General features: G+C 38.4%; 1 protein-coding gene across 2 annotated transcripts; it reads right to left on the bottom strand.

Annotated features, from left to right (window-relative positions):
* Positions 1-345: 345 nt before the first annotated feature.
* Positions 346-12,219, bottom strand: LOC139949991 (enoyl-CoA hydratase domain-containing protein 3, mitochondrial-like). 2 transcript variants are annotated; one of them, XM_071948608.1, is made up of 8 exons: positions 12,010-12,219; positions 9,497-9,639; positions 8,260-8,398; positions 7,636-7,741; positions 6,320-6,404; positions 5,545-5,654; positions 3,846-4,011; positions 346-2,344 (listed from the first exon to the last, which is right to left on the bottom strand). In XM_071948608.1, exons 1-8 carry the CDS (start codon positions 12,064-12,066, stop codon positions 2,221-2,223), a joined length of 930 nt encoding a protein of 309 aa, XP_071804709.1. In that variant the 5' UTR covers positions 12,067-12,219; the 3' UTR covers positions 346-2,220. The 2 variants fall into 2 exon arrangements, with proteins under 2 accessions (XP_071804709.1, XP_071804707.1); XM_071948606.1 differs by having other exon boundaries at positions 9,497-9,645; positions 12,010-12,218.
* Positions 12,220-14,544: the final 2,325 nt, after the last annotated feature.

The raw sequence follows: 14,544 nt of genomic DNA, 5'->3' as shown, positions 1-14,544 counted from the left end.
GGGTAAAAAGAAAACCACGCAATTTCGAGGCATGTTTGTGTAGATCATTGTATTCTACTTTTACAATATCTTTCTAACCATATACATTTTACAACAAACGGTTACAGAACGCTTTTCAAAGACCAACTCGACCGATCCAAGGCAACGTGTTCCTTTTTAACATCAACTTTGGGCAAAAACTGTCAAAGCATTACTTCTCTCAAAGTCAAAAACTAAGATTGTGAATATCCTTGTCTTTTCAAACAGTTTATATGGTGTGCTTAAAACATATTCTGAAGTATTTTAGCGCATAAGGGTAAAAATATTTTTGTATTTAAAAGAAAAATACTGAGAGCTGAACAGAAGTAGGACTATGCATATTTATTGAAATGCTGGAATACACGTCATTTTAGTAGTAAAACGAAATAACATCTTTTAATTATCTTTGTTAGCTTACAATAACTAAGAGTTTCTGTTAGTATTTTTTTGTGATCTAGGGAAGCAGACTTGCAGCTTTATCCTCAGAAAAAGAAGAGTAGAAAAAAAAGTGTGAAGAAAAGATTTAAAAGGGTGAAATTGGTTGGGTCCAATTTCATAAAAAGCACAAAAACCTGCTAGGCACAGAAAGCTATGGCCTAGTAGAAACTGGTTACCAACCAAAAGTCCATAGTTTTACATTGTTGTGACTGGTGCTCCACCCTTGTTTTGCTTAGCATAGATATTTGCTAAGCAGTATATTCTGCTTTATGGAACTTGGCCCTGATTGGCTGTAAAGTTGCATGTCCGAGTTAGAGAGTATATTATTCACCTAGCAACCACCTAGAATGCCGTACCAATGCACACCTTTTGACACAAGCACAATTAAAACTTATAGTTTAATAATATTTCTGATGATAAAAATAGTCATTTTAATTACATAGGCATTTTAGTATTAACATAATACTGTTTATAAAATCAAAACAATAACAAACCACATCAGAGAACTCGTCCATTGAAAAGCTTATCAATTTTTTGATAATTTTACCGAATGTTGATTCTTGAACAATATTTTGAAATAACTGTAAAAATAATTGTGATTTTAATTATACACAGTACTTTTTATTGATACTAATTTAATTTGTAAAAAAAGAAAAAGGAAGAAAAAAAGAAATTAAGTTGAGAAATAAAATTTGAAAATTTGCAAATAGTTCTTTGTCTATAATAAAAGATGTTTCCTTATTACATTGATTCTTCATAAATGTTTTGGTAAAAGGAAAAGTTTCTTTGAACCTCCCTGGTAATTTTCCAGTTTCCAAATCAATCCAATAGTTTGTCTGGTTGTAGGGTTAACCTTTGGAGTCAAAATTAACCAGCAGCACTTAGTTGTCAATAATTTGTATTGACCCGTCGCACGCATGTCATACGCGGTGGCGTCTGTGCCACCCTCACCTTTTTTGGTGGTCAATAGGTTTACGTGTAAACGCCCCGTCGCCTAAAATGTGCACTTCACTGAATAACGCACGTTGACATTGACCACAAAAATGGCGTACCTAAGATTATTCTGATGATGACGTCGGGTGAATACCAACCTATATAATAAATCCTCCTGATAAACATGACAAATCCTCTTATCAAGTAACCTCTTTAACAAATAATAATAATAACCGTATTTATAACGCCCTTTTGCCAAAGGATACAAAGCGCCAGGTATTATTACTGCAAGGAGTGGGGCGAATTTTGAGATATAAGACCTAATCCTTAAGCACCATGTAATGGTTTACAAGGTGCTGTGGTGCAATATGCTGCCAATCCAGCCAGGAACACCGGGGCGAACCCCTTCTCTTTTAGATAAGTGCACTGGGTTCTTTTACATGCGTTTACACACCACATGGGACCAACGGCTTTATGTCCCATCCGAAGGACGAAGCAATGGTTATGTGTCTTGCTTAAGGACACAAGTGTCACGGCTGGGGATGAATTTTGTAGGTTTTTTTTTTTTTTCTTACCATGAAAAGCTTCACACACCACTGAGGTTACTACTAACTCCAAATACACTGAGGAAGGATTTAAAAGTGCTGCTCAATATTATTAATTTCCTCCGCACAGTCAGTCCTGATACTTCACGAAGGCAACGCATGCAATTGCCCGATCACTCCTTGAAATGCTCTGGTAGAAATTTCCAACAATCCATTACCTTGTTTGAATATATCATCATTGTTCCTCTCATCTTGATTGTCCTCCGTGATCGCCACGGTAACTGCATCATTTATCATCCACTAAATCTAAGGTATTGGTCCACGTTGGATGCCTCTTCTGGATGAAAGCCCGGATGCCTTCCTGACCGTCCTTCAAGGCTAGATTATGAACCATCACGTCTCCAGCTTGTCTGGAAAAAACAAAACACAGGGGGCGAAATTAAGTGTATTTTCATGGTAGTCAGCAGGGCTAGTAACCCAGAATTTTTAGTAGCCCTGATGAGATTTTGGTAGCCCGTAAGGTACATTATGTCTCGCGTCACAGCTCAAACTTTACAATAGCACAGTTCTTTATTGTTTGTGATGATGATTTTTGCTTCATTTTTTTCCACTAGCCCGCCGGGCTATCAAACTGGAAAAATAAATCTGGTGGTCCAGGGCTAGCGGGCTAGTGGCAATTTCGACCCCTGAAAACACGAAATGTACTCACGACCACCTTCTCTACAGGGGTGAGAGTCATTACTAACGAAAAAGTCTGAAACTTGGATACAAATTCAAAGGTATGTTGAAATTTTGTGATTTCTACCGTTTGGTAACCCCTGGGGTTATAGATTCCAAGGAGCCTTTGGAAACAGTATCCAAAGCACTAGAGAAGTAGACCAATGAGCAGGATTTCTTGATTTGTGGACAAAAATATGTCTGATTTTCTTCACCAGGCCGACATAAAAGACTTAATTCAGCCCAAAGACTGAACAATTTCATCCCTGTCTCTAAGAACCTGTTCACAATAGACCGATCCATTCAACTCCGCCCCATTGCGTATTGACCAACCACAACCAATTGCACAACCAAAAGTCTGACACTATAAAGTCTGACATGCATGCGAATGCTTGGCACGTGCGGCAGAGTTGTGCAAAATGGCATTGGAAAGGCTTGTGTTTTTGCTCGCACATGCGTCGTGGGCAGAGCCTATAATGGATCAGTGTATTATCAACATGTTCACAAGCGTACAAGTGTAAATGTCAAACTATAAAAAACATAGCTCAATGGCCCTTTTTTGCACCATTAGATAAGACACCCTTTTTAACCTTTAGACAGTCAGCTGCGTCTCCAAAGTTGTGCGCAGGAAATTACGACAATATCTGGTTCGAATCCCATCCGAGTAACATGCCTGTGATACTTTTTTCTGAGGACTCAGGAAAGTACCGAGTATACAGTGCTAACACACATATGTGTATGGGTAAAACCAAAAAATAATATTCTTTATCCCCGATGCATATTTAACATATCTTATATCGTTGCGGTACTCGCTGCCAAACCATAGGATTCGAACTGCCTCGAGCTACCGGGTAAGACACTGCTCTAGAATTGCAAGGGTCAAGGGTTCGAATCCTAACTGCGTAACATGCTTGTGATATTTTTTCACAGGACTCGGTGTATGGGTAAAACCAAAAATTAATATTCTTTATCCGCGATGCAAATTCAACATCTCTTAGTATCTGTTTAATATGTGTACGTTCTTTAGAACTGCTACTGCTAAGCAGAAATTAGCCTAATATCATTACAAATTACACATGTGACATGTATGGCTGGTAACCTCAACCTGGTAAGCATAACTTTGTTCAATCTGGTAAGCATAATTTTGTTAGGCTGAAGCAGCTCTACGAAATTTCAAACAGAATCTTGACTTACTCGTAAGCGTCCTCCCTCGGCTTATTCATCTGACTATTAAAGCAGGCCTTCCCGAGGGCGATCACCGACCGACTCGATTGACAGATCTTAGCGGTTAGTTTGTTTGTTTCTTCCTCCAGTAATTCCTCAGGGACAACCTTGCTGACGAGTCCGTGCTTCAGAGCAACTAGATTTGATGGACAAAAAAAAAAGAGCAAGTCATTGGTTACCGCTGTCTTTGTTGTTTTTCCCCCTCTTTTTTCCCCCAAATTTTCGCAGGGTTAAGGATTGATTCTTGAAAAGTCCAGCTTCATGGCCAATTCATGTCTACATTATTTCATTGCTGTCCTTACATGCCATCAAACCAACACTTGTGAATTAGGTTCAAATTATAAGTAATACACAGTAAATTAAGATAAGACAAATTTGATAATTCACAATAATTTATGTTGATCAGTAATACACAAAAGTTATAAATAAGCAGTAAGTACTAGTAGGACAATAACTAGGTTTAGGGTACATAATTTGGGTGGTATACATTAAATCACGTAGAGATACATATAATAGGCCTACCTACTAAGATATTATACACTGTATAGAAGAGTCTGAGATTTTACTTCAAGTTTAAGGTTCAGAATGAAAAAGTATGTTAAAAAAAAAGCTGTGATTAGCTTATTTTGCCTTAAAACACCAATTATATTAATATACAGTATTTTTTTGAGAGATCCATGTTTTGGGTTTCTAACGATTCCATTACGATACATTGGATAAATTGACCTGAATACAAAAATAAAATAAAAAACACAGAAGAAGTAACAGAAGCCCACAAGTTAAGCTCACACATTTCTCAAATTCTTATAAGCGTAATTAAATGAGCACATGAAAACACAAACGATGTTCGCCAAACTCAGCCGAGCAAATAAAGACCTTCTCCCAGTTATTTCATTGTTTGTTATTTCAGAGCAATAATAATGAAATCGTTCTTATAAAGCACATTACACACAGGGTCCCAATTTGATGTACAAAGTCAAAAAAGTTCAAACCTTTATTAATAGTAAGTTGAACAAAATTGGTTTTGACAATGCACTTTGATAGAGAGTTAACTCATTTCTATATTTCACTGAAATTAAAGGAACGTTACAGAATTGGTTTTGCTAGCAAAAAGTTGCTGGCAGTGTTAGCACTTAATGTAATCCACCATATACATAAACTGACAAACCCGTAGAAGTTTGAGATCGATCGGCCATCTGGGTCACGAGGAAATAGTGAAAAACCGATTACAAATTTTACTATGCATCGATGCCAAAACAACAATGAATAAAACGCTCCCTGAGCGATAAACTCCAAACGCGGAATTAGATTATTTATTTCCCATCTAATATGAAATTTCAGACAGAAATATTTCATGGGATGTTTTATACCATCATCATCATCAGACCGTGTAAGTTTTATGTAAATCTGTGATCTTCACGATTTTGTTTCTTACCAATTCTGTAACGTTCCTTTAACAAACAAAAGACGTAAAACCACTTACAACTTAGACCTAGTACATGTACATACATGTAGTAACTGAGGCGCTGTACTCCTTTCATCAAAATGTGTCATTATCAACCGTTTACTCTTTTTTTCAAAATGTGTCATTATTGATCGATAATAACCCATTTCAAAAAAAGGAGTACCAGGTACAGCACCCAAGTTACTGGGTCTACTTCCAGCTTACCTTCTGCCGATATTGGCTCGCCTGTGAATAGCATCTCCATAGCGAGCTTCCTGGGAACAGCGCGGCCCAGGGCCACCCCTGGTGTCGAACAAAACAGCCCAATATTTACCCTTCAAGATTGACCAATCAGAAACAAAATTGCTTTGTGAAAATAATAAGAATAATAATAAAAAATTATCTATACCGCGCCAATTCCAGGCAAACCTCTTCAAAGGCGCATGTTAATGAACGATAAAAATATTAAACCATTAAACCATCTGGGAAGTGAACATTAAAATATAAAAATACACAGTGTTTAAAATGCAGAGAACCAAAAAATTAGAAAAAGAGACGCCCAAAATTAAAGGCTATAAGTGAGGGAATGCAACGCAGATCAAAATTAGCGCAATGAACAATAAAAAGTAAACCATTAAAATCACAAAAAGGCATGAAGTGACTGAAATACAATTATGTAGCAGTCATAATGAAAGATATAGCTATGTTGTATGATAGATAAAACAAAAAAAGGCGACCAAGTTGAGAGTAACTTTCAAAGTTTTAGCACTGGGCTACTTATTATCTTGATTTGGCGCATTACAATTTATTATAATTATTTATTATTATTATTATTATTATTGATAATATGACTGTATTCCTCATATTATGGTTAAAACTCTCGACTTCTTCATTGATACCGGTAGCCCTCTATTTTCCAAACAATTGTTAGCATTAAACAAAACAAAAGAAAAAAAAATGCACACACTGGGATTCCCCTTCATAATATTTCAGAGCTTACCCAGGTGTGGCAAACTTGGCATTCTCAGACGCAATAGCAATGTCACAGCTGGCTACCAGTTGACAACCAGCTGCTGTAGCAAAACCTGTAGGAGATTCATTCAAATAAGTAAATAAGCAACCAAACCAAGTACCATCTTATTCGAATAAGTAAACAAGGAACCAAACTAAGTTCAGTCTTATTCGAATAAGTAAATAAGCAACCAAACCAAGTACAATCTTATTCGAATACGTAAATAAGCAACCAAACCAAGTACAATCTTATTCGAATAAGTAAACAAAGAACCAAACCAAGCACAAAACCTTACCCATATTAGTAAATAAGTAAATAAGCAGTGGTTATAGAGCACCGGACTAAAGCTCTGGTAAATGGTGTTTGAAGCTTGCATGGTGTGGAGAATGAGAGAAACTACAAGTATAAATATTAATAGTAAACTTGCAGGTACAACCATGAGTAAAATCTCTTTTGAAGGAGTGGTGGCTCTGAAAAGAGCCGTGTTTTCCAAAGTGCCCTGGTGTTTCTGGTCAGAAGAGTATGGGTTCGAAGTCCCAGTTGTAGCACCCATGTCCTGAATAAGAGCTTAATACTTTATCACAACTGCTTTGTCCTTCAAAGGGACGTTAAAGACAGTGGACACTATTGCTAATTGTCAAAGACCAGTCTTCTCACTTGGTGTATCTCAACATAAGCATACAATAACGAACCTGTGAAAATTTGAGCTCAATTGGTCATCAAAGTTGCGAAATAACTATGAAAAAACAAAAACCCTTGTCAAATGAAGTTGTGTGCTTTCAGATGCTTGATTTCAATACCTCAAATTCTAAATCTGAGGTCTCGAAATCACTTCTTTTCTCAAAAACTACGTAACTTCAGAGGGAGTCGTTTCTCATAATGTTTTAACCTATCAACCTCTCCACATTACTCGTTACCAAGTGAAGTTTAATGATAATAATTATTTTGAGTAATTACCAAAAGTGTTCACTGCCTTTAAAGACAGTGGACACTATTGGTAATTTCTCAAAATAGTTATTAGCATAAAACCTTACTTGTTACATGAAGCTGTGTGCTTTCAGATGCTTGATTTCGTCATCTCAATATCTAATTCTGAGGTCTTGAAATCAAATTTGTGGAAAATTACTTCTTTCTCAAAAACTACGTTACTTCAGAGGGAGCCGTTTCTCATAATGTTTTATCAACAGCTCTCCAGTGATTTGTACCAAGTAAGTTTTCATGCTAACAATTATTTTGAGTAATTACCAATAGTATCCATTGCCTTCAACAGAAATAATATGTATAGATAAGAATAGCATGAATACCTTGTACTTGAGCAATGACTGGTACCGGCATGTCTTGTACCAACATCATGACTTGACTGCAGGTACGCATCACTTTGGTATGATGAGCTCTGCCATACTCTGTAGTCTGCAGAATAATAATATAACAATATCAAATATAATAACTGGGCCCTAGTCGAATGTTCTTAAAGACTTCAAGCAAACATGTGTTATACACTTCATGATAAAGACTAAACTTGTTAGTTTTTTTGCAGAGAGTTGGTAAGCATTTAGCCTCACCCAGTTGCATTAACTGTTGTAGCTAGATCAATTTTAGTGGTGGGCTCTAAATCCAATTTATTTAGTCCCCCAAGGGGCCCCAAGGGCAAAGGTTAAAAAACATTATTCCTGCTAAGATATGGGGGCAATTATTGCTGAAGTGCAATCTGGAGAAATCTGTGCCGGGCGGCACAGTGTATTTTGCTCAGAGTGCTGGGCAATTTCTTTTAGTTCTTGGCAGGAAGCCCGGCATCGCCCACAGTTGCTACATCACTGGTTGCATTTGCCTCAAGACAAAACTCCCACCAACTCAAAATCTAGACACCTGTTTAGTGAGGCTAAATTCTTACCAACTCCTTGAGATTGTGTCTAGAGCTAAATTCTTACCAACTCTTTAAGATTGTGTCCGGATGAAAAGACTGGTCCTCCTGATGAGATGACTACAGCTCGGAGTTCCTCCTCCTCATCACCGTTGTGTAATAAGTCTGCTTTAAGACTCTGTAGCATCTCCAAAGACAAGGCATTCCTGCAAGAAATGATCAAGACTTCAAGCAAACTTGGATCTAAGCTTGGGCGATATTGCTTTCAATATCCCACGATGTATTGTCAAAAGAATATCGCGATATTTGATTATATCGTGATTCATATTTGGACTCTAAAATTCTGACACCTTACGTTGCCAAATTTTAATACTCCCAAAAAATAATAAATCGAGGTATACATCTGTCAGGTGTACTGTCTACCAATGGTGTGAAAACCTGGGCCTTTCAGTTACACACACATAATGACATAAAGTGTCTTTTGAAGTGTCTACGGCACATGACTGTTCTTACATGTGTGCATACTTAGCAAGATCCCGTCTATTTCATTCTAGCTAACCAGTAAGCATCCATAATGCTCATGTGGTGACTTCTGATTGGGTTGTGGTTTGTGTTATGATCCCAATGTGGTTTTCATTTGGCGGCACGCGGTGGCTCCACACACAGGGGGAAAATGATACAATTGTATTACTTCTGTAGTGTCTGTGTGAGACCGCTTGGGCGGCTCAACACACAGGGGAAGAATGATACTAGTATTACTTCTGTAGTGTCTGTGTGAGACCGCCTGGGTGCCAAAGACTTTGATGGTTTTTTTTCAAAGAAACCCTGTCATTTTGGGATCAATCGGGAATCTTGCAGTTGGTTCTAGGATTTTGTATTTTTGGAAACAGCCCTTTGTGGTTGCAAGACGTCTCAAAAAACTTGGTTTGCCGATAATTCGATTAACAAGAACTGTAGACAATATGGTAGTTATTTAAGAAATGGTATCACGATTTTCGAAAATATTGAGATATCGCCCAAGCTTACTGGGATCGTATACTCTGCCTGATTAATGTTAGGCTACAACGTGTTTGAGAAGCAGGCAGGGAGGAAAACCGGATGGTCTGGGAAAACCCTCGAAGCACAGCAGAGAACCAACGCACAACTCAACTCACATGGCCCAGGCCGGGTATCGAACCAGGGTCACCTTGGTGAGAGGCAAGCGCTCTACGCACAAGCCAACCATGTCACCCAATCATTCAAAAGAGATCTCTCTACATGGTGTTTATTATGTTTAGGATGTCTAATTTTGTCACAAACTTTACCTTCTCTTGGGGTCATTTAAGAAGATGGTCCTGACTCCATTGGACTGAGTTCTTAGCGTTAACGATTCCACTTTCTTCTCAGAGACATCAGTTGAGCGTTGTCTACAGTTGTAAGGAATCAAATGGTTCCCGAAACATGACGCCTGAGGCTGAGGGGTAGGAAGTTTAGAAAAATAATATCAATTACTTCTTTCCCAAGTTAAAGGCAGTGGACACAATTGGTAATTGCGCAAAATAATTATTAGCATACATGTAAAACCTTACTTGGTAATGAGCAATGGGGGGAGGTTGATAGTATAAAACATTGTGAGAAACAGCTCCCAATGAATTGTGACGTAGTTTTCGAGACAGAAGTAATTTTCCACGAATTTGATTTCGAGACCTCAGATTTAGAATTTGAGGTCTCGAAATCGAGCATCTGAAAGCACACAATTTCGTGTGACAAGGGTGTTTTATTCTTTCATAGTTATTTCGCAACTTCGACGACCAATTGAGTTGAAATTTTCACAGGTTTTTTATTTTATGCATATGTTGAGATATACCAAATGAGAAGACTGGTCTTTGACAATTACATGTACCAATAGTGTCCAGTGTCTTTAATTATTTGTTTCTGAGTAATTTTATATACAAAAACCATTGGACCAACTCCCTAATTGTTGTGTCACTCGTCTGCTTTTAAAATACAAGAACCACCAGCGTACCCTTACTCCTAGAACTATGAGGTTTGTTCCGCTATTTAGCGGTAGCAGAATGCACCACATAGTTCTAGGAGTAGCATTGCTACTGCTCTGCTCACAGGATGTCTATGAAAAAGACATTCCGCATTTATTATAAATGGAAGTTATGGTTGCTCTGTAGAGTAGCAGAATGCTTAATACAGTCTTTATGAACTTTGGTCAAGTTTCTCAACACTGCACTGCACAATCTAGTTGCGATAACGTAATTAACCCCTCCTCCGAAGGCCATCGGGAGGAGGGTTCCATTATTGCAACTATGCATAATTTGGACTCTCTATTGGTTTAGTCATAATTATAGTCCTATTTGGGTGCAGAAGTGCTTGGTCACGGGAAGTGCTTGGTCACGGGAACAGATAACAAAAAAATTACTTCAGGTCGAAGTAAAAAGATGTCTGTGTTATAGACTATCAGAGGGTGAGTGGATTCGGGCGGCTCAGGAAGATCTTCAGAGACTGAGCTGTACCACGGTGGCTGGTAGGGCATTCCAGATACAGATGACAGTATTCAACAATGCTGTTGTGTGAATAGACCCTTCCCATGAAATATGTAAATTGCACATAGCGCGTGCGCACTAACGGTTTGGTTGGCAAAATGAGGGAACATCGTGCTGTTTTGTACACGGCTAATGGGTGCGTGGCGCAGACGCGATTGCGCGTCTGCTAAGTGCACAACTCTATGGCGTTTGCCAACCAACAGGGTCTGTACGCATGCGTGAATGTGATTAGCATATTTCATGGGGGGTCCATTGTAGATGTAGTCTGGTTTGATGAAGATGTAAGTCATAGAGTTATGTATAAGAACTAGAGGGCGCACTGGCCTATATACGCGCCCCGGTATGCGAGCAGGCGGCCTTTTTCTAAGTTGACAAAACTGCTATCCCACAGCGTGTGTTTGTGCGGCCATTTTGTAAGTTGAACAAACAGCATCGCGTGAGCGTTCAATAAAAAAACCTCAAACGTGTAATTCATATTCAACGCGCGTACAGAATGGTGCGCTTGTCATCTTGCGGTCCTGTGGCGTTTGTGCATGAAGCATCACTCGTGCGCCCTCTAGTTCTTATAATAACTCTATGCCTGTAGTCTGGTTTGATGAAGATGGGTGTTAGTAGGGTGGTGTGGCTGGGATGGCATTAAGACCATGCACAATCCTATACAGCATGATGCTTTGCTTTTGGCCTGGCGTTCATAAAGAGATTGCCATTGTTGGAGGTTTTTCAACATCTGTGCTGTGTGACACTGTTCTTTTGGTCATAGTCTGCCATCACAAATCTTGCGGTACGCCGCTGAACCATTGTCTATTTGGGAGATCAGATCGTGTTTGTGTGGGTCCCATACCGGTGACGAGTACTCGAGGGTGGGACGTACGAGGGCGATTCCATGAAAAGGTGGAATTTTCTTAGAAAAAATGAAATTGCTCCCAGTATAAGCATGAGTATTGAATTTGTATCTTTAATCATTCCAAACACGTCCAAGTGTCAAGGGAATTTTTTTATTTTGTTTGGGTATTGTTTACTGTGCCTTTTTTTTCTTCTTCCAATAGTGCATTTTGATGGGAAAAAAAGTAAGATTTTTTATGATTTTAACAACTTGACCTATTTTTAGAGTCAGTATGTTTGCCATTCAGCAAAATCAGTCAGACTCAGGGGTAATTGCAAAAAACCTTTAAAATGTGGAATCTTTGTTTGAGTTCAAGAAAATAATGAAAGAAAACATCATTTTTGTTGCACATAAATTATTATATTCTCCGTTATCCAAACCATGGAGGAAGGAAACTTACATTGGTTTGAGCAAAAAGGCACCTGATGGTTGGTCGAGATAATCTTGAGGACAACATTATAGACCGACGACAGCAGCCAACACAACATTCAACAAAACAGCTCTGGACTAGACATGTGTGTGCAATACAATAATATTAATGTCAACAACTTAACTCAAAGTTTCAGTCAAATACCGTAAACGACCGTCACGATGCACTGTTGCCGCTAATAAAAGTTTTTTGGGCATCAAAATACGTTGTGCACAGCGCAGCGTTGGTGATAATCTTGGAGACTCTCCTGGATTTGTCACAAGAGGGCGCGCTATCACCCCCAACGCGCTATCAACCACGAACCGCTATCACCCGAGAACTCTCGCGCGGCAACTCTGCACGGCGAAACTGTCTGGTAAAAACTAAACTCACCCACACGTGTGTCCAGACGCGCCGCCATCTTTATTGTTAAAGTTATAAATTTCTTGGACGAGGACGCGCAACCCCCCATTTACACAATCCCCTCATTTACAATTTTGTAAAAGGGGGGGATTATTGAAAATGCCAATCCTCATATTTACAAAAATGGTTGTAAATGAGGGGATTTCATGAAAATGCCCATCCCATTTACACAAAACTCACGTATTGCCATGGCTAGCACAAGAAACTCGCAACCACAGCCGTCGATTTCACAAAACTCCTCGTCACTTGGGATTTAGGACGAGATCCGAATTGACGTTAGGACGCATTGCGAACCCATCCTAACCCAGCAGGCACACGACGTCTTTCTGACGTCATATTATGGTTGATTTTAAGTCGCGACGTCAGATTACCAAAAAGTGACTAAAATACAACGTCGGATTGGCGACAAGAATCAAACGTAAATTAATAACGTCGTATGGACGTCGTAAGATGGTCATGACTATAATAACTAAAATGTAACCGAAAATGAACGTTACATTTTAGGTAGATTTATAACTTAATAGTTACGTCATTGACCAGACGTTGCTTAGACGTAATTTTATTGTCATAGTCTAACCATCGTTTTATTACAACAGTCTGACCATAATAAGACGTCGCATTAATGTTTGTATTTTAACCAGATAGTAACGTCATTGAGCAGACGTTGCACAGACGTTTTTTGTATGTCCCTTTGTAACCATAACTGTATTACCATAAGCCGACCATAAACAAACGTCACATTATTGTTTGTATAATAACCAGTTAGTAGCGTCATTATATTTTGGTCAACCTGTGACGTCATTATGACGTCATAATATGTACATCAGTATTTCGTCATATTATGGTTAGCTTGCAACGGCAATTTACCGTCACGACATCATTTGCATATTATGCAAATTTTGAGGTCAGACTTAGATGTGGTTACATACTGCAACAATTATACAACAAATTAAGCGGTAATTAGATACTACAAACACATGTTTTGTTTTGTTTGTGTTAAATATCAATAGATTTTGTGATATTTTAAATGTGTGAACTAAATTTGACGGCTTTATTCCAAAATATTAATTAAAACTACAAAGTTTTAATTACAATCTATAACACCCATGAATGCAAAATTCTTGAAACCGATCGGTATATATACACATGCTGTACCATTGAATAGTATAATAGGTGCGGTGATTAGAGGGCAACGAAGGAGATCAAGCGGATTGTATGTATGTATGCATTGTATTAATTGATAATGTGAATTATTAAAAATCAATTATAACTAATAAATAATTATAAATGTAGATAATGTTAATGTAACGTCGGGTTTGGGGTATTCCAATGACGTCTAAACGATGTCATTAATTGACAATACGCCGACGTCGGTTTGTGGTCGGAAAAACTACGTTGTATCATGGTCGATAACAGACGTCCTACAAACTTTCACATAGAACCATGAACCGACCATCACCCGACGTCGAGATTTGACGTCATATTTTGGGAAATTTGCCGACGTCTAAATGACGTCTATTTATTGACCGTCTGTCGACGTCGGTTTGTGGTCGGAAAAATTACGTTGTTTCATGGTCGCTAACAGACGTCGGTAATGGTCGGTAACAGACGTCCTACAAACTTTCACTTAGAACCATGAGCCAACCGTCATCCGACGTCGGGATGTGACGTCGGTTTAACGTTACTATGACCAACTTGTGCCTGCTGGGAAGTTAGGACGGGTTACTCATCCCAATCCTAGCGTTTCATGAAATCGGCTGAATGACTCAAAGGTGATAAGTGACGTCATGCATTGACTGTGTATACACCATTTTGTGGTTACAAGTTTACACCCAAACCATTCTTGCTCTTTGGATCTATGACAAAACAATCAAATTATTGTTTTTGTAAACATGTCAACCTACACAATTTAAATTGACAACAAACAAAATAATGTCCAGCGTCGGTTACTTTGTAAATTATACCCCCAAAACACTCGTTTCATCATTTTAAAGACACTTAAACATCATTGGAAAAGAAACTAATAAGATATAGAAGAGTTTGCGGTAACACCATGTAATAATCTCTACATGAGTTGAGGTGGTTCTAGCCTTGATCAAGGCG

This window comes from Asterias amurensis, chromosome 17, assembly GCF_032118995.1.
Source record: "Asterias amurensis chromosome 17, ASM3211899v1".
NCBI lineage: Eukaryota > Metazoa > Echinodermata > Asteroidea > Forcipulatida > Asteriidae > Asterias > Asterias amurensis.
This window is presented reverse-complemented; position numbering and strand designations above follow the sequence as displayed.

Coding starts and splice junctions, on each gene's coding strand:
- LOC139949991 (XM_071948606.1), bottom strand. CDS start 12,066: ATGTTGTCCTCAAGATTATCTCGACCAACCATCAGGTGCCTTTTTGCT. Junction 9,646..12,009: donor GCCTTTTTGCTCAAACCAAT/GTAAGTTTCCTT, acceptor CCTACCCCTCAG/CCTCAGGCGTCATGTTTCGG. Junction 5,655..6,319: donor GCCAAGTTTGCCACACCTGG/GTAAGCTCTGAA, acceptor TCAATCTTGAAG/GGTAAATATTGGGCTGTTTT.